General features: G+C 41.7%; 1 protein-coding gene and 1 pseudogene across 1 annotated transcript in view; one reads left to right on the forward strand and one right to left on the reverse strand.

Moving 5' to 3' along the window:
• The window catches only part of PPM1L (protein phosphatase, Mg2+/Mn2+ dependent 1L), a 166046-nt gene that overhangs the window by 36212 nt on the left and 110578 nt on the right, over nt 1–19256 (reverse strand). The window contains exon 3 of the mRNA XM_033150575.1: nt 6789–6963. Coding sequence (XP_033006466.1) covers nt 6789–6963 — 175 coding nt within the window. The remainder of the gene's footprint in view (nt 1–6788; nt 6964–19256) is intronic.
• On the forward strand, nt 14010–14186 carry LOC117047696 (annotated as a pseudogene).

Genomic DNA, 19256 nt, shown 5'->3' on the forward strand with positions numbered 1-19256 from the left:
CCAAGATGCCTTCCATCTTCCAACTGGAAGAGAAGCATTCTTTGTGTACATGTTACAGTTTGTTTCCAATAAAATTTGTGGTCTGCAGCCTTTAGTTTGCTGTATATGAAATTTACCAACATTTAAGACGGCTTCACATGGGATTTCACATAGACCTTTGGGGGTCTATGGGCACACTTGCAAACAAGAAAAACTTATGGGCCCCACACGCATGCGCAGGACCCTGCCAGAGCTCTCCCACCTCCTTCCCAAAGCCAGGCAAGCAGCCCTCCACCTTACAGGGGGTACATATCCTGGCTTTACATGTTTTTGCATTTTTTTGCATATATGCATGGACCCCCAAAACCTAACCCACACCTAATAATAATAATATTAATAACAACAATAACAATATTTTATTTATATCCTTCCCATCTGGCTGGGTTTCCCCAGCCACTCTGGGCGGCTCCCAACAGAACATTAAAAACAGGGCTGCTTTTAGATGTCTTCTAAAAGTCAGGTAGTTATTTATTTCCTTGACATCTGATGGGAGGGCGTTCCACAGGGCGGGTGCCACTACCAAGAAGGCCCTCTGCCTGGTTCCCTGTAACCTCACTTCACACAGTGAGGGAAGTGCCAGAAAGCCCTCGGAGCTGGACCTCAGCGTCTGGGCTGAATGATGGGCGTGGAGGGTTCTTAATTCTAAGACCCTTAGGTATAATGTCCAGGTTCTTGCATTTAGTCAGAAAGGAGATATCATTCTGTACCTTTGCAAGTTTCTTTGTGAGGTTGATGGACTTCCATTTCATGCAGCTCAATGCCTTCTATGATTCTCGATTCAGGTGTTGGTCTGACGCAGTCTCGATTCAGTTGTGTTGGTCTGACGCAGTCGAAATAAATTAAAAAATTGTCCAGTACCACCTTAGAGACTATCTAAGTTTGTTCTGGGTGTAAGTTTACGTCTTTAAGGTGCTACTGGACAATTTTTTAAAAAAATTCGATGGAGGTGGAGACGCTCCTTCAGGTATACGGGGCCAAGGCTGTTTAGGGCTTTAAATGTCACTTTGAATTGTGCTCAGAAACGTAGGCTTATTGCATATTGCTATGAGTTTGGGGTATGAAGCTGGGTGCCAGACCTCTTTAATCCCTAGATCCACTAAGTGTTAGAATTTAATCAAGGCTTCTAATGTTTGGAATAGCCAGGCTAGCCTGCTGGTCAGATGAGAACCTGGTTGATGAGCCATTAAGGGGCTCCGTGCAAGACAGCAAATAGGTTGGGCCTCGCTCAATAGATAAAGCCAGAGTTTAGAGCTGAAAGTGCAGTGATAGGACCTAGAGGCAAAGCAGCAAGCAGCAAGAGAGAGAGAGAGAGCAAGCACCATGCTGGAACTCTGCCTGAATCCAAGGCAAATAAGACCCTTTTTTGAGTGTTAATGCCGTGAATCCCTCCATCATGGGCTCAGGTCCTATGTATGTATAAATAAACCATATATCATAAAGACACCCACAGTCTCTGATGTGCCTCATTCCCAGAAGGAAACACGAACCTTGGGGAAGTGCCTGGAACCCCTGGCGTCTTGTACTGCTCAGAGATTGGGGTGGTGTGCAACAATATCAATATTTTTACATAAATAAAAATAAATAGTAGTCTGTTGTGGAATCCCATTCTGTGTAGCATGTTTGCGTACACCAAAACAGCAGCGGTTGCAGGGTGGCACTGCATAACGGATTTGCTGACGTTGAGGATCACTGCCACTTACTGGGGAGGGGAGGGGCAAGGCGTAGTGAGCTCAGTGTGGTGCAGGCATGGCTGCGGAGCCAATCCAATGCTCTTGTTCCTGAGCCCATCCTGCAACTAGCTCCCTGTGCCTTCTCCTCTCCATAAATGGCAACAATGCTCGACATCGGAAAGCCAGAGTACAATGCCACCCTGCCTGAGCTGTCCTGTTTACCTCGCCACACCAACCCTGCTGCACCTGAACTACATGGTGAGAGCAAAGGGAGAACAACCCAAACCCTCTTTAGGCCAGTTTGGACACCCCTCCACCCAGCTCTCTTGGCTGAGCTTACTTTTTGCCAGCCTCTGCTGGCAGAGTGGTGCAGAACGATGAAACTCCCACCTGCCAAACACTGGAGGAAGCCAGCAGAAAGTCCCCAAATGGAGCATTCCAAGTGTGGGGAGCGGGCAAGGTTGAGCCAGTCCAAGATCGACTGGATCCCAAGCTAACCTCACTGGGTTCGATTGTTTCACCCTTCCAGCTTCCACCATGTCAGTCGTGGCCAACAGGACCAGGGAAGCTGCAGAGACCCACCAGCAGGGTGGCAGTGAGTGTTTGGATTGCACCTCAATCTCCTTCTTGATTGTCACCCTCTCTTCTGACACCACTAAACCAAAATATCCCACGTGCGGCTTATTAAAAAATGCATTGACACATACACACAGGACAGAAAAATAATGTGATGATTATAGAGTCCATCTATTACATTAAGCAGGGCTTCTTTTTGGAATGCTTCCTTAGTTAAAACTTCACTGGAAATCTTGTCAACTCACATGGTTATTTTTAGCTGAGCTCATCTTGTTTGGTGGCTTTGATGTGCTGACTTACTAATGAGAAAGATTTACACACAGAGAGGATATTAAGAATGCAGAGTCCACTGATGACATGGTACAGTTGGAAAGACAAATTAACATATAAAATTGCATCAAAGATGGAGAAACAGCCTACCTGACTTGAAACTCCTTATTCTGCAAGTTTTAAATTATGCCCCCAGGTTCCATAAAATGGGTGGAACCTGATATTAAAAATTTGGGACTTGCCTACGTGTTATGGGCAGGGAAGGGAGGGGCCACCCTATGAGGCAGAGTGAGCAAGAGAAGGCTGTGATCATGAATGTCATGGGAGGGTGTCGTGAGAGGGCAGAAAATGGCTAGGTTACTTAAATTGTTGTTTTTATTTACAGGTGGGTAGCTGTGTTGGTCTGCCATAGTCAAAACAAAACAAAATAAAATAAATCTTTCCAGTAGCACCTTAGAGACCAACTAAGTTTGTTCTTGGTATGAGCTTTTGTGTGCATGCACACTTCTTCAGATACACTGAAATTGCAACTAATCACCAAACTTAAAACCATGGAGAAACCTGGTCTGAACAAAGACATTGGATTCTTATCTCATTATACATGACAAAGCTATCTTTAGCCATCTCACCCCTTGCCTTTCCCTGCCAGACCAATTGCAGTCAACAGGTTTTCCATACCTATCAGCTGATCACCCATTCCCACCACCCTTCTGAGTAATACCCCTCCCCACCCTCTCACTATATTTAAGGGTCTGGTGACTTCCGTTTCAGTGTATCTGAAGAAGTGTCCATGCACACGAAAGCTCATACCAAGAACAAACTTAGTTGGTCTCTAAGGTGCTACTGGAAAGAATTTTTTTTTTTATTTTGTTGTTTTTATTGCTCTTTTATTCCCAGAGAGAGACATTTCTGGAGATTCTCTGTTTCAGGTGCCAAAAAAAAAACAAAAACTTGGCCAGCGTTGCACATTTTGCATATTGACTTGTGAGGGAGGAGGAAGCCATTTGCCATTTCGCCTCAGGCTGAAAAATGTATTGGGACTGCCCTGTGGAAACAACCCTTCCTCATTATTCTCTGAAACATCTGGGCACTGTTTTTGGGTCAAAAAAGTTAGTCATACCTTTCTTGCTACTTGAGTATATAAATATACCCTGTAGATAAAAACAAACTTGTTGACACTGGTTATCAACCATCTAATTTTGATGGACCTTCTAGAAAATTCCAGAAATGAATACCTATAGGTGAAACAGTATAAATGGCGAGAAAGCCTGATCAATCTTCAATCTAGCCTGATCCACATACACAAAGGTGGTCAGTTGGGCTATTAAAACAATTTGGCAGTCAGATATCCTGTGGCCATAGTTTGAAATCTAAGCTAAGTAAATGCATATCTAGTGGGGGGGGGGCAGAATTAATTCCTGAAGATAAACAACCCTTTATGGTGTTTAACGCACATGAAGTCATAAGTATTTTGAGGCATGAGGCAAGTAAAAATAGAGTCTTAAAACTTAAGGCCTGGGTTTTAAATGGCTTACTTTAGGTGCAAGTTGGGCATACCAAGTGGGAATTTTGAGTAGCAGATTCATATGCTACATAATATCTGAAAATCACCTCAGTTTCAAAAGCAGTTTGCCGTAGGATAGAGAGGGATAATGCTCAAGAAATCTAAATCCCAAAGCACCTTGAACATACCAAACAACATACCAATGGTTCCTCAGTAAAAATCGGCAATGTGAGGTATGCCAATTTAGATTGCCTCATGATGAGGTTGGCCCTACACTATCAAAAACCCATGCAACCTTTCCTTAATTAAACTTATTTAAGCAGAAAGGCCACAGCTCAGTAGTAGAGTATTTGGCTTTACCTGCAGAAGCTCCCAGGTTCAATCCCCAGTACATCCTGGCATGGCTGGGATCGTCCCCAGTCTGAAACCCTGGAGAGTTTCTGCCAGTCAGTGTAGACAATACTGCATTTGATGGGCCAGTGGTCTGACTGAGAATAAGGCCGCTTCCTATGTTCCTTGTAATAACACAGACAAGAAGCTGGAGGGAGTGTGAAATGTTTTCAAAAGGCCAAACTTTGCAACCAGGAGGGCTAAACCTTCATTTGATTTAGAATTAAACTGGCATTTTCAAGTCTTCACCATCGCTCACACATTACATTTTCTGTCGTGAGCCCAAGAAGTCTTAAGTGTGCATGAATGTGACAACAAACGCATCATAGACACAGCAACTGGCCCGTGAGAACTGGGCTGCAGCTCCCCACAGGGAGCTGGGTTGTATCACTGAGCCAGTCTCTTTAAACCAGTTAAGTTAATTTATGGTTTAAAGGTGAAATTGTGGCATGCTTCTGCATATGCTGCTGAAATCAGAGGTGTTTTCTTCCTGCTGTGCTGCCAGAAGTTGAGCTGTGGTTCCGGCTTATCACTACTTATCACCTGGGCTTGTGATAGTGCAGCAGGATCAGGGGAGTATCAGGGGAGTTTAACTATGGTTTAAAATGGAATGCCGACATATGACCCAAGGCTACGCCAAAGAAGCTTGCAGGCTGAACTCAAGAACTAAGGGAGCTACTACAATGCCTAACCCTTCTGCAGTTGCACAACTTCAGTTCAATCGTGAGCCAGGCCCTGCGATCGGCTGTGTCTACGGCAGAAGTTTCAGGACGCCAGATGCCTCAAAGATTTAATTCCACGTTAGATTTCCGACTGGCACTTAGGAGAACTCCAGCTGCTTCTGATTATAGATGTTAAGCACTTGAGAGGCAGCCAGAGGATATGTTCTGATGCCATCCTGCTGATGTATATGAAGACAGTTATGCTTTCACCTGAAGTGCTTATAATTTGCTCGCTTTAAAACTACTGCCTCTCTCCTTCCCTTTTGCAAACCCAGCCTCCTCCAGCACTCTCTACCTATTGCACACCATGTAGAGCTGAGGAGCAGGTTGACCTTCTCATTAAAATGAAAGAAGTTTGACAAAGCACTGAAGTCTATCGTCGCAGGAGGAAACGTTACGCTTAGAATTGTCATGCAGCTGAAAGGCTGGAGGATTTGGAATTGCGAACATCTGCTGCAAGTATTATTATTTTGTGGGCTTTTATTTTCCTTTTTTTTTTAAAAAAAAAAAAAAAAGGAAAACCACACATATTTTGCAGAGCAGTCATAATCAGGCTTCGCTTCAGAACAGGTAGCACCATTACTCCTCTTGTACCAAACAAGAGACTTGATTAGAATACTAAAGCAGACTCTCTTCCTCATTATGGGCATAAATACAGGACTCGTATTTGCAGTGTGTGCCATTCGGAGGGTACATATATTTTAAAAAATCGCTTTTCACAAAAGACTTTTATTCCAGACTTGCTTATGCAGCTCTTAAATCTGACATGATTGCCTCATTTCAGCATTAAAAACCCCAGTTTAAAAAGAAAAAAAAAATGGGGGAGATGCTTCACACTTCTTTTCTATTGTTCAAACGTATTTTCCAATGGGGATAAAAGTTGTGTTTTCCCTCCCTTTTTAGATGCATTTATAATTTTCTGCCATCTACTCCCCCCCTTATGTTTAAAGCTGAAAAGAGATGGATGGATCATTTGACGAGCACACAATATAAAAAAACATATATCTTTCTCACTTTACAATCACAAAAAGATATAAAATACACATGCATCTGAAGTGTTTGCCAAGTCACTGATTTCTGCTTTGCTCTACGGATTATATAAAACTGAATTACTGTCCTTGATTATGTTGTGTATATAAACCAGGTGGTTTTTTGTTTTTTTTAAAGTGGTGATTAAAGGAACAGATGCTATAGGATTGATGGTAAGAAAAACAACAGGGTTCAGCCATATAAGTCAAGCAAAACAAGAGACAAATTGTGGTATAAAATCTAGAGATTTGTGCAGCCAGGGACAGGGATGTTTTAACCCTTACTGTGTGATGTGGACGGTTATTCATCTTTAAAAATTCTTTGTAGTGGAAAATTTCTTTATTTCATCATTCTGTCTACCAGATGAACAGAACAAGCAATTTTCTTTTCAGATTGTAGTCTAGAGGATGCCAAACAAAAAAGAAAAAAGAAAGATATCGCTGTCCATAGTATGCTTGTAAGAAGTGAGAGTTCTGCAGAAATGAATGTGCTGTAACAAATCATGTACACTAGGATGGCTGCAGTTTCAAAGATCCTCCTCCACGAGAAAGACCACAGGTGGACATTCCACCTGAATTGTCAACATACCTGCTTCATCATAAGATACCGTCAACTTTTCCAGCATTTCTCGGTCAATGGACAGAATCTGTTGTTCCAGGATGGTCTGGTAAGACAAAACACTATTCTCTTTGTCCTTTTCGTAGTCTTGAAGGTGCTGTTTTAAGACTTCAGGTAAGCGGGATTTCACATATTCTGCTGCTGACTATAGACGGTGGAAGAAAGAAAGAAAGAAAGAAAGAAAGAAAGAAAGAAAGAAAGAAAGAAAGAGAAAACCCAGTTAGTTTTGTTTGGGTAAAGCTTAGTTACATGAATTATCTGTTTTGTCACATTTCTCCTTGTACAGGCATATATAAACACATGCAAAAATATTAACGTTTTCAAAAAATGCAGTAATATCAGAATTGTGAAATGATAAATAAATAAAAGGACGTACTTCTTCACATGGCACACAGTCCGAAATTCATGACCACAGAATGAAGATGAAGTAATGGCTACCAATGGGAGGGCTTTAAAATGGATTTAGACAAATCCATGGAGGATAGGGTCATCAATGGCAACTAGCCATAATGGCTATATATTGCCTCCAATATCAGAAGGGGTATGTCTCTGAATACCAGCTGCTGGGAACCACAAACACAGAGAATGCTGTCGCACTCAGGTCCTGCCTGCAGACTTATTGCAAGGCATCTGATTAGAACAGGGTGTACTATTATGTTCTTACCCAAGGCCAGTCAAGTTATTTTGGCGTCTGAGAGAGAATATTCCCAAGTGCCTCTCCCACTCCCTGGCAGAGACATCACCTTGCCGACAAAGTTCCGTATAGTTAAAGCTATGGTTTTCCCAGTAGTGATGTATGGAAGTGAGAGCTGGACCATGAAGAAGGCTGATGGCCGAAGAATGGATGCTTTTGAATTATGGTGCTAGAGGAGATTCTTGAGAGTCCCATGGACTGCAAGAAGATCAAACCTATCCATTCTGAAGGAAATCAGCCCTGAGTGCTCACTGGAAGGACAGATCCTGAAGCTGAGGCTCCAATACTTTGGCCACCTCATGAGAAGAGAAGACTCCCTGGGAAATACCCTGATGTTGGAAAAGATTGAGGGCAAAAGGAGAAGGGGACGGCAGAGGACAACATGGTTGGACACAGTGTTCTTGAAGCTACCAACATAAGTCTGACCAAACTGCGAGAGGCAATGGAAGACAGGAGTGCCTGGCGTGCTCTGGTCCATGGGGTCACGAAGAGTCGGACACGACTAAACGACTAAACAACAACATGACACCCAAAGTCAGCTACTCAGGCAATTGTCTCACCATGCCTAATGGGAGGTCTGGCCCTATTATTCATACGGTTCTTGATTTCTGAACTAAATTCATGTTGCAGTAATAAGGTATTGTGAGCATTTGCCTTCCATAGAATCATAGAATTGGAAGAGACCACAAGGGCCATCCAGTCCAACCCCCTGCCAAGCAGGAAACAATTAAGGGACATTAAGGGGTCCTTTCATTAGGTAAGATGAGGCAGGCCACTTTAGGAGGTAAGGGTATCATTCAACAGTCAGCTTTTTAATTTATAATTATTTTCACCATCATTTTATCACCAGGGCAGTACCATTTGGCTCTCAAAATGTGCCAGACTGTCCTTCTCTGGATTTCTTTGGATCTGGTTATCACATATCTTTATCCTATTTACTTCTGGTTTCATGGTAACCACCTCTGTGGGCTCCACATCATTTTAAAAATAAATAAATACTGTCTTCTAGATGACTACAAGAAACTAGATATGCATCCCCCAATATATCACTGGAGTAATATTTACTGTTGCAATCCTTGTAAAGTGATATCACAAGGGACTAAGTGAGGAATGAACTAACCTTACTTAACACTGTGAGATTCTTAAAACAATGTATATAAAGATGGCTATTGCCTTAGGATGCAGCTCTGCAGGTGATGCACAGAGCTGCTTCCCCCCAGGTACCAACTCACGGAGCACTTTGGTTCCTACTATCATTTCAGCTGGTATTCAAGAGTGCAGAATACATTCTCTGATGTTACAGAGGAATTAATATACTGGGGAAATCTTTTTTTGACAAATCCCCTTATTGCCATCTCATTGTATGAGACACTGGGCACTTTATGTGGCAGCTATTATTTGCCACTTACATATGCAAACGTGTCTAACAGAGATGCATGGCTCCAAGCACACTGTGTACAAAGAGCATGGAGTTGTGGCCAGTTGTGGCTTTTCTAACATATCCATGCTTCAAGACATGCATCTCCTCTCCACTGATAGGGTTGCCATATGTCCTCTTTTTCCAGGACACGTCCTCTTTTTCTAGGTTATGTAAAATGAGAGTCATCATAGTGATCCATAGTTAAATATAGATGAAGGAAAATGTGCTCTCTTTTTGCTCTTCAAAAATAAATAAATGCAACTGTCGCATAAAATGTGAATTGTTCGTCAAGGAAAGCCTGAATTACAGTGAATGAATGGAAGGCGCAACTGGAAGCTCATTGGCTACGATGTAAACAATGGCTGTGGTGTAAACAATCATATGTTTGTTGTTTACATTGCTAGATTCTTGCTGCTGAACAGCCACCATATGCCAAACTTGTTACAGATGCTTGGCAAATCACCAATATACTGGGCTGACTCAAAGCTTTTCTAGCGGAAGGATCATTTAACGCCTCAGCAGGATGGCAGAAGAGCAATGCTTGCTTTTGGTAATTTAAGTACAGTTCCCTCAATTAGTCATTGTTTGATTAAATTATTCAGAACATTTAGCTATAGCTAAATTTGGCACTCAACCACCAATGAACTGTTGTTAAATAGCACAGATTGCCAATAAACAATATAACACATCATTATTTGAGCCAATGGCCTGGAAGGTATCCAAAATATGCAGAGTTGTTCAGCAGGAGAGAAAAGTACACAATGTTGAATTTGCATTTTAAAGAATACACAACATATTGGTAACATTAAGCCAAATATATGGCAATGCATAAAGTGATAGTAGTAAGTTTCTAACCCGAATAGTAAAAGGTAAAAAATGGTTAGCAAAGGTAAACAACAACAATAACCCACCAATAATGAGCTAAGAGATTTTAGATAGTCAACATGGTGCCCTACAGATGCTGCTAAACTACAATTCCCATCGTCCTTGGCCATTGGCTTTGCTGGCTGAGGCTGAATGGATTTGGTGTCCAACACTTTCTGGAGAACACCTCATTGACTAGCCCTGAAACAGATTAATGGCTTATAAATTCTTTCATAAAGAGCATTCTAAGACACAAAAAAACTCTTGAATTTTGTCCCATTGTAACCAATATAAGATAAACAGTTTATCAATAAAATAGAAAATTATTTCCAGTAGCACCTTAGAGACCAACTGAGTTTGTTCTTGGTATGAGCTTTTGTGTGCATGCACACTTCTTCAGATGCACACGAAAGCTCATACCAAGAACAAACTCAGTTGGTCTCTAAGGTGCTACTGGAAATAATTTTCTATTTTGTTTCGACTATGGCAGACCAGCACGGCTACCCACCTGTAACTGGAACTATGGAAGTTTATCAATAATTTGCTACCCCTTTTACCTTTACCTTTACCAAGGTACTCAAAACCTGCTGCCTGAGGCTGCCACCTCACTTTGCCTAATGATAGAGCCAGCTCTGATAATGCCACGGTGCATCAAGGTTCAAGTAGATGTTAACAGGTGGTGCACTTCTTTAATACTGGACAAAACGTATAAACATTGCCACCTGGAATGTACTCCTGAGGTCACTTTTGCTACTGAACTGAAGAACTGCATCCAATGAAATTTTGCCCAGCTGTTTGTGTGTGTGTGTGTGTGTGTGAATACGGACAATGCAAACTCATTCCCAGATCAACCCAGAATGTCCTTTGATCTCTTCTGACCAAGCATAGTCCACATGGTTGGTGAAAGCTGAAATGGCTCTACTTGAGCTTACTTGGGGAGAGGCAACCTTGAAAAACATGTGCTGCTGTCCCAGTTGTATGCTCATAGTCAGCCACAGTGCAGGCAGAACATAACCAGCATGGCTAGGAGTCACTGATGGTCTTCTCCTTCATCACGAACTTGTCTAATCCCAAAGGCTTCCAAGTTGGTGGCCATCACTGGCTCCTCTGGGAGCAAGTTCCATATCTTAAGTACTTTCTTTTGCCTGTCCTGAATCTTTCAAAACTCAGCTGCATTGTCCATGAGTTCAAGAGTTGCGAAAGAGGGAGAAAAACTTTCCTCTACCCCCATTCTCTATGCTATGCATCATTTTTATACACTTCCATTCTTGCTTGCCTTTTCTCTAATGCTCCACATGCCTTTCCTCACAGAGAAGTTGCTTCATCCCCTTGATAACTTTGGTTGCCCTTTTCATAAACTTCCCAGCTTTAGCAATCTGAGTGCAGAGGAAGAAATGGGGGGGGGGGCGACTTTTTCTATACCACCCTCCAATTTTATACTTCCCAGGCAGTTCACAATAAACACACAAAAAGGCACTGTTAAAAACCCTAACAATTCTTTGTATTTTCCCTGTCCCTATCAAGAAAGCAGCTTGTGTTCCTGAAGCAGAAAAAGTTCATGCATCACCCTATGACCCCCATTTTGGACTTGATATGCTTCTTGTTTCCTCTGGGAGTTCAAGCATCTGAGTCTGCTCTAAGTTAAGGAGGCAAAGGCAGAGCCTGCTGATAAAATACGTTGAGGTTATGTCTAAAGATGCCGCCCTTTCCATTTTTAGGAGGAAGCCTTGCTGAGTCTTTGTGCTGTGATTAAAAATAGGGCACAGTGACAAGTCACAAAACAACGTAGGGCCTTCCATTTTACTCTCTTTTGGGTGAAGAAATGCAAGATGAAATTTTGTCCACCACTGATTCCAGCTTTCCTGTCTATGACATTAAACTACAAACAGAGAAGGAGGGGGGAAATCCCTCCGATCTCCTCCTCTTGGCTGCAACCAAAGTACAGTCAAGACGACATGCGATGGGAAAGGACCCAGCCCAGTGAAACTTTTGTGCTTCCTTTCCAGTTTCCAAGGAAAATGGGCTCCGGCACAGGAAATGCTAGATTCTGTTTGTGAGATTTGGCTATAAATTGTCCCCTGCAATCCAAGTCTCGTTCGTTTCTGCAGGTTTATATTTAGTCTCCCTAACTCTACAGCTAATTGTGTTAGGAAGCCCTCACGTATCACTGAAGTTATATTCAATTTGTCTAGAAGCCAGGCAGTGCAGAACGAATGAAATTATTCCATCAAATGCAAATTAACTTGCAACATGAGCACAAGATATTTAATGCTAGGATTTAAATAGTCATTTGCTTCCAGCACTAGGAAGCGAGAAGAAGACACGCCATACAGTAATTGTTTTAGTTCATCGGCACACTGGTGTCGAGCTCAGCAAGTGCCTGAGATGTGCGTGTGCATTTATGAATGGCTCACATCGGATAGGATTCTCATCTAAACACGTTTGCAACCATGTGGGTTAGAAAAAACATTGCACTTTTCCTGATTTTCAGTTATCACTGCATAGGCGATTAGCCCCCGGGGCCATTGTGGAATTCATGGGAATGTATGAAGCTGCTGACCTTGCTGACTAGAAGCAGCTGGCCTGTTCTGCTACCCTCAAATAGGGATGCAGGACAACTTTAGACAACTTTAATCTATAGACACCTTCAGACAACTTAAGTTTACACTGACTTGACTCAGGGTGATGCAAAGGTAGTAAATATTTGCAAAGCACTTGGTTTTACTTTAATACGTGCAACAGAAAAACGAGTTTGATCCAGATGAGGTTCCAACTCATCTGATGAAGGAAGAGCCTCTGGGTTCAACCCAGTGTGTGCAATATTTCTTTTCAGTGAATCAATGTACCATATTTTTACGTCTATAAGATGCCCTCATGTATAAGACGCCCCCCCCTATTTTTGGGGACTCAGATTTTAAAAAATGGGAGAAGATGGCCCCCTAATTTTTGACATTATTTTTTTAACCTAGTCTTATACACGGAAAAATACGGTAATTTATCTTAATGCTGGATTTCAGAATGTTGCAAAGGGCCTCTGCACATCTAGAAATCTCCAGTCCTCTTTGTATCAGTTCAGCACAGTTCAAGGATTTGGGGGGCGAATCAGCATTTTCTCTAAAGCAAATGGTGGCACTCTCACACACAAAAACGAAGCCGCTGCAACGGGAAAAGCTTTTGAAACATGGAGAAACTAGAAACATCTCAAAGTTGTTCTAAAATACATATTTCCTAGGGGGAGATTTATGGTGCTCTCACATACGCTCTCCGCCTCCTCCAACTTTCCCATTGCATGACGAGATATTACAGAGATTTCATATTCCATCATACTTTGGGGACAGACAAGGTCTTGCTGTCCTTGAAGGATGCTAAGGCACCCATGTATTTTGCAGCAATGATATAAACAGTTTTTGCAGCACACGTTTCAACTTTCTTAGGTCCACCTTTAAATTCATCTTGCTTACAGTTAACTTCTGACATCTGATTTTTTTTTTGTTTTTTGATTTGAGAAAAAACAACAACAGAATGGATATACTGACCCAGCAGAGAGGGATGATAAAATACCGATATTTGAATATGGAGCATTAAGACTTCTACTAGGATTGTTGTTTATCATCGTTGGGATGAAAAATCTTTTGGGGATTTTTTATTTTATTTAATGGGTGTGTGTGTTATTTTATAGTTTAATAACAACATTTTTATAGTCTATATATCTCCAAATTCCATGGTAACCCAAAAATGCTCCAAAAGAAACACAGAATTTTTACAAGCTTTTTCCTTTTTTTGGCAGAAGGACTTGGTTGACACATGGTGTTTGTGTGTTTGCAACTGGCAATTGAACCTTATTAAAAGAAAGATAGGCCGTTTTATTTTATTTTTTCTTCTTGGGACTTTTAAAAGGAAACATTTGTGAAATTGATGAGAAACAGAGGGGATATGAATATTGTCTGGAACTCATTGAAATGCCATAATATGGTTCTGCAAATATGCTGAGCTTTAAATGTGAAAATCAGAGTAACAGGCCAAACTTTTAAAAAAGCCATTGACAATATCAAAATACCTTGGAGAGTTATTATCTAGTCACCTTATGCAATTTAACTGTAAATGGCTACATTTTATCATTCCAATTAATAACACACACACACACACACACACACACACACAAACTTTCTGAGTATAAATTCTTTCAGATAAGGCATGAATTTATTCTCTAGTTATCGCTTCTTGGCCTTTTGGCTAAGATCAAGTGTAGAATTTATTCTCTAGTTAGAAAGATCTTCCCTAGATCTAGAGGAGAACTGTATGCACTTGAAAATATTCTTTATACAAAATGGCAGTAAGGGATTAGTCAAGTATTTATGAGATCTAATCTCTACTGAAATATCAGCTTTTCTAAAAAAAAAAAAGGTAGGAAAATCCTGACCTTCTGATTATTTGGAAAAATGAATTATACCAATTAATCTGCTAATTTAACAGATTAATTGCAAAAAATCAAATAGCAATTGTACATAGCTCCATTTGACTGAAGCAGGCGCATAATTTAGAACACAATGCATGTTAGTGGGGAGGGGAAAGTCACGCTGGCTTTTTACATGCATTTTCCAAGTTCAAAATGGTTGCGACCATTTGGAACATACAGGGGTAATACTGAACAGGCAAGTGCCTATCAATTCCAGCTGACATTTTAATAGGTTATCTCAAAAGCAATGTGGAAGACAGATTTGCTATCCACAGCTAAAATGGCAATTTTAATTTCTGGAAGAAAAATATTCCTCATCAAGCATCTCAATGATTTTATTGAATATGGGACATAGCATTCTGTGAAAACTCAGCAAGGGCAGGTCAACTAAGAACTGTAATGAAGTTCAGTGATGTTCTGGAATGACAAATTCAGCATCACTGCATGACCGCTCACTCTGTTTGCATTGATTTGACTCAAGACATTGCTTTAAGTTTGCTGTAATTGTTTTCACATCTCCAACATTATTGGATCTACATTGATGTCTATCTTGTTTCTGAGCTCAACCAGCTTTAAAGGCCTAGGTCAGAGTACACAAAGAACCCCCCACTTTCTCCCACATAATCCCTCCCACTGAGATATTTGAGGAAATATGTGCTGTGTCCCACCATTATTGGAAGTAAGGGCTGGTGAGGACATGGGACAGAGACTTATTGATTGCAGCACCATGGAACTCTCTCTCATGGAAGAGTTGTACAACTCATTGCAAACCTTCAGAAAGCTGGTGAAGAACATCTTGTTCCAATGATGCTTCAGTGGTGACCTGCTGCCCTGATTAGATTCACATCTGTTCTGTAGCTGATAGTGCTTTTCTATTTCTATGGTGCTGCTGTGCTTTTTAAAAATTAGGCTGAGTGGTGCATGAAATTTTATGGTTGATGTATGCCCCGTAAAACATAGGGAAGCCTGCTTGAAACATGGGGTGGGTTTGGAGGGCAAGACCGATGGCTAATCTGTCATGCAAATTGTTACATCTGGAGGAAGTAAAGGCACCTGGCTGGCTACTGTGAGAACCGGCTATGGGACTAGATGAGCCTATGGTTTGATCCAGCAGGTCTTTTCTTAAGATAGGCTCATACGTCAGGTGAAGAACATATTGTGACCTCTTTCCAACATTATGTCTGCCACCACCCTCAGTCTCCTTATGTTCTATGTCAGGGGTCAGCAAACTTTTTCAGCAGGGGGCCGGTCCACTGTCCCTCAGACCTTGTGGGGGGCGGACTATATTTTGGAAAAAAATATGAACAAATTCCTATGCCCCACAAATAACCCAGAGATGCATTTTAAATAAAAGCACACATTCTGCTCATGTAAAAACACCAGGCAGGCCCCACAAATAACCCAGAGATGCCTTTTAAATAAAAGGACACATTCTACTCATGTAAAAACACGCTGATTCCCGGACTGTCCACGGGCCGCATTTAGAAGGTGATTGGGCTGCATCCGGCCCCCAGGCCTTAGTTTGAGGACCCCGGTTCTATGTCCTGTATATGAATGCAACCACATATAAACATTTATCCCTCTTAGGCAAGATCATAATTAACCAAACATTTTGAATTCCCTCAGGCCAATAAATTAATGAGGCCTTACTGTGGATATTTAGAGGTTGAGGCATTCCTTGCCAATCATAGCTAAGAAATAAGAAATAATTCATCAAGTATTGTTTCTAGTCGCACTTGTGGTTTATCCTGGAATGAACCTTCCACTCTTTTAAAAATTGTTTTCTTTTAATCTGATTATATGTCCGATTACGTGGCTGTAATTTGTCTAGCAAAGATTTACGCCACCTATTACTACAACTGTACTTTTAAACTAGATACTATTGCAACAGTAAATGTGTGAATCCCAGAACTCAAATTTGTGGAGTGACATGGAAAATACAATATAATCACTATTTCAAATGCGGTAATTCTGGTTTTTAAAGAGAAACATTTTATTTATCTAACTTGCCTTTGGCCACGGGAGTATTTTCACTAAAAGCAAACACTTCTCTCCTCATCCAGTTTCAATTCACACTATTACAGTTGTGAAATGTAGCAGGTGAAATTACACATGAACAACAATTTTATACATGGGGGCTCCCCCCCCCCCATGTATTCCCACCAGGTATTCAGTGGTCTGGTTTGAAAATTCTTAACAACAACACTGTTAAATTATGGTTTGTTTAGTTTGCTTGAATGTCTGAAACCAGCCCAGTAGGCTAACCATGGTTTGTTTCCCCCCAACAAACTATAATATGAAGACATACCGTATACACTTGAGTATAAGCCGACCCGAATATAAGCCGAGGCACCTAATTTTACCACAAAAACTGGGAAAACTTATTGACTCAAGGGTGGGAAATGCCAACAGCGGCAAAGGCGGAGGAAGGAGCAGCCCGAAATGAGATTAGACAAATTAATATCCAACGGTTTTGCGCCATTGCGGCCCCACCCAAACAGTGGATGCGTGATTTTTTTTGGTGCAGGCTGTAGCCATGGACATGCTATGTGATCTGATGGTGAATTTGGGGTGACCCAATGCAAAAGTCCTGAGGATCCATGTGCTTTTACCTCCCCCCACCTAGGCAGCCTCCTTTATTGCTAGTCCCTTATCTCCCTCCGATCTCTTGCAATCAGCTGCTGAGCAGCAGGCAACCTCTCTCTCTCCACTCAGCCAGCTGCACAGCAGCAGCAGCAGCAGCGAGGAAGGCATGGAGGATGGAAAAGGCAAGTTGGAGCCACGCTCGCTCCTCTCCACAGCTCCCCCCCCCACTTCTTCTTCTTCTGCTTCTCTGCAGCACTCCTCTCAACCACGCTCCGATCCCTGCCCTTGCGAGAGGAGGGGGAGGAAGGGAAAGGATAATTGTTATGTAATGAAGTTCTCACTCTAGGCCACTTAGGGGTGTTGTGTATATAGTTTCACTCTGCCTACCGTGGCTGCAGTTCTCACTCAGGTCCGCACATGCAAATGAAGGATTGAGATAGCTAGAGAGAGTGTTGCTACTGTTGCATGTTACTGAGTACTATATAAGCAGGCTGGCTCAGCCCTTCAGTTCAGTTCTGTTCCACCCTGAGAATAAAGAGAGCTGCTTGGAGAATCACTGTGTTGTCTGCTATGTCCACCCACTATTTAATACGAATGTTAGCCACTTCGGGTAGTGATAAAGCGTTTGGGTAGTGATAAAGCGGGATATCAAATCTAAACTCCTCCTCCTCCTCCTCCTCCTCCTCCTCCTCCTCCTCCTCCTCCTCCTCCTCTTCTTCTTCTTCTTCTTCTTCTTCTTCTTCTTCTTCTTCTTCTTCTTCTTTCCTTAAGAATGGATAGGTTTGATCTTCTTGCAGTCCATGGGACTCTCAAGCACCATAATTCAAAAGCATCACTTCTTCGGCGATCAGCCTTCTTGATGGTCCAGCTCTCACTTCCATACAACACTACTGCGAAAACCACAGCTTTAACTATTATTAGTAGTAGTTTATTAAATCTGTATGCTGTCCTTCACCTGAAGATCTTAGAGGAATTCACAGCATTAAATACAAAATAAAACCACAAAGTACATAATAAAAACATTGACAATAGCAAAACAAACCAATGACCCTGAGCATGAGACTCTTAATCCCAGGATCGTGGGTTCAAGCCCCATGTCGGGCAAAGGATTCCTGCATTGCAGGGGATTGGACAAAATGACCCCTCTACAGGTTGGGTCCCTTCCAACTCTACAGTTCTATGATTCTAGGACTAGATGGATCATTGGTTTAACAATGTAAAAGTCTGCTGGATCAAGCCACTGGCCCATCTAGTCCAGCATCTTCTACTCACATTGCCCAACCAGATGTTTATGAAGCCCGCAAGCAAGACCTGAGTGCAACAGCCCTCTCCCCCACTATGGTTTCCAGCAACCATCCAGAAATCTGACCTTGCCTCTGACAGAGCAGGTGGTGAAAAGTTTGATCCAACAGGGCAAGTCTTAGATTTTTAATAAAAACTACCATTAAATATCACTGTGGAAAAACCCAAACCTGACCAAAACAGATTTCCACATAAATAGATATGTATAGGATGTACATATTTTTCAGAGGGATCTTTCTATATACTCTGAGATATGATCTACAAGAATACGTTACTGTATTAAGAGAAAAATTGAGGAACTGTTATCTGAAATAGGTTGTGTTTTGGGAAATATCTGAGGCATGCGAGACATATAACACTGGCCGTTCTCTGCTTCACTACCGCCTGTAAAACATTGATTTTTCAACTGAAGCTGGAAGCCATTAAGACTTTTATAAATGTGTACAATGAAGTGTGAAGAATGTGGACTTCTCCTTTTTCATCCCGTTTCCAAGCTGAGCTTTAATGCAGTTCTGGAAAAATTGGAAGCATCGTGGCTTAGACCGATTATCAAACAAAGCAATTCTGTTTGGCCTTGGTGAAACTCACACCCTGCTTTAATACAGTTCAAGGAAATGTGCCCGTAGCTCAAAAACTCTCCACCAGCTCGACAAAACGCACTTCGTATTTTGAACACCAAAGTCTTAATTCTTTGGGCTGATTTAATGTTATTCTGACAATTAAGGTTATTGCTTCTACAGCCTTATGGACACGCTTATGAAGGCCTCACTGCTTGTCATTTGACAACTGAAGAGTTCTAGTAATCTGAATTTGTTCCAGAACAGATGTTCCCAAACTGTGGCTCGTGAGCTTCATTGGGGTGCAGTGGCTGAAGAAGGGAGATGGCACATCCATCACATTAAACATTATTGCTTTTTAATTGCATTTTTAAATTTCTTACATTTCTTATTTCCATTCTATGGAATTCTAAAGGAATACCTGTAAAGGATCAAGTCCATAATGTAGGGATGCTAAACCAAACAGAGGCACCAAGTGCCTGTATGGGTGGGATACTTAGATGGGGCTCCACTTGGACAATGACAACATTGCATCAGTTATTCGTGCCTTCACAGAATC

Source organism: Lacerta agilis, chromosome 5 (genome assembly GCF_009819535.1).
Source record: "Lacerta agilis isolate rLacAgi1 chromosome 5, rLacAgi1.pri, whole genome shotgun sequence".
In the NCBI taxonomy this organism is placed as follows: Eukaryota; Metazoa; Chordata; class Lepidosauria; order Squamata; family Lacertidae; genus Lacerta; species Lacerta agilis.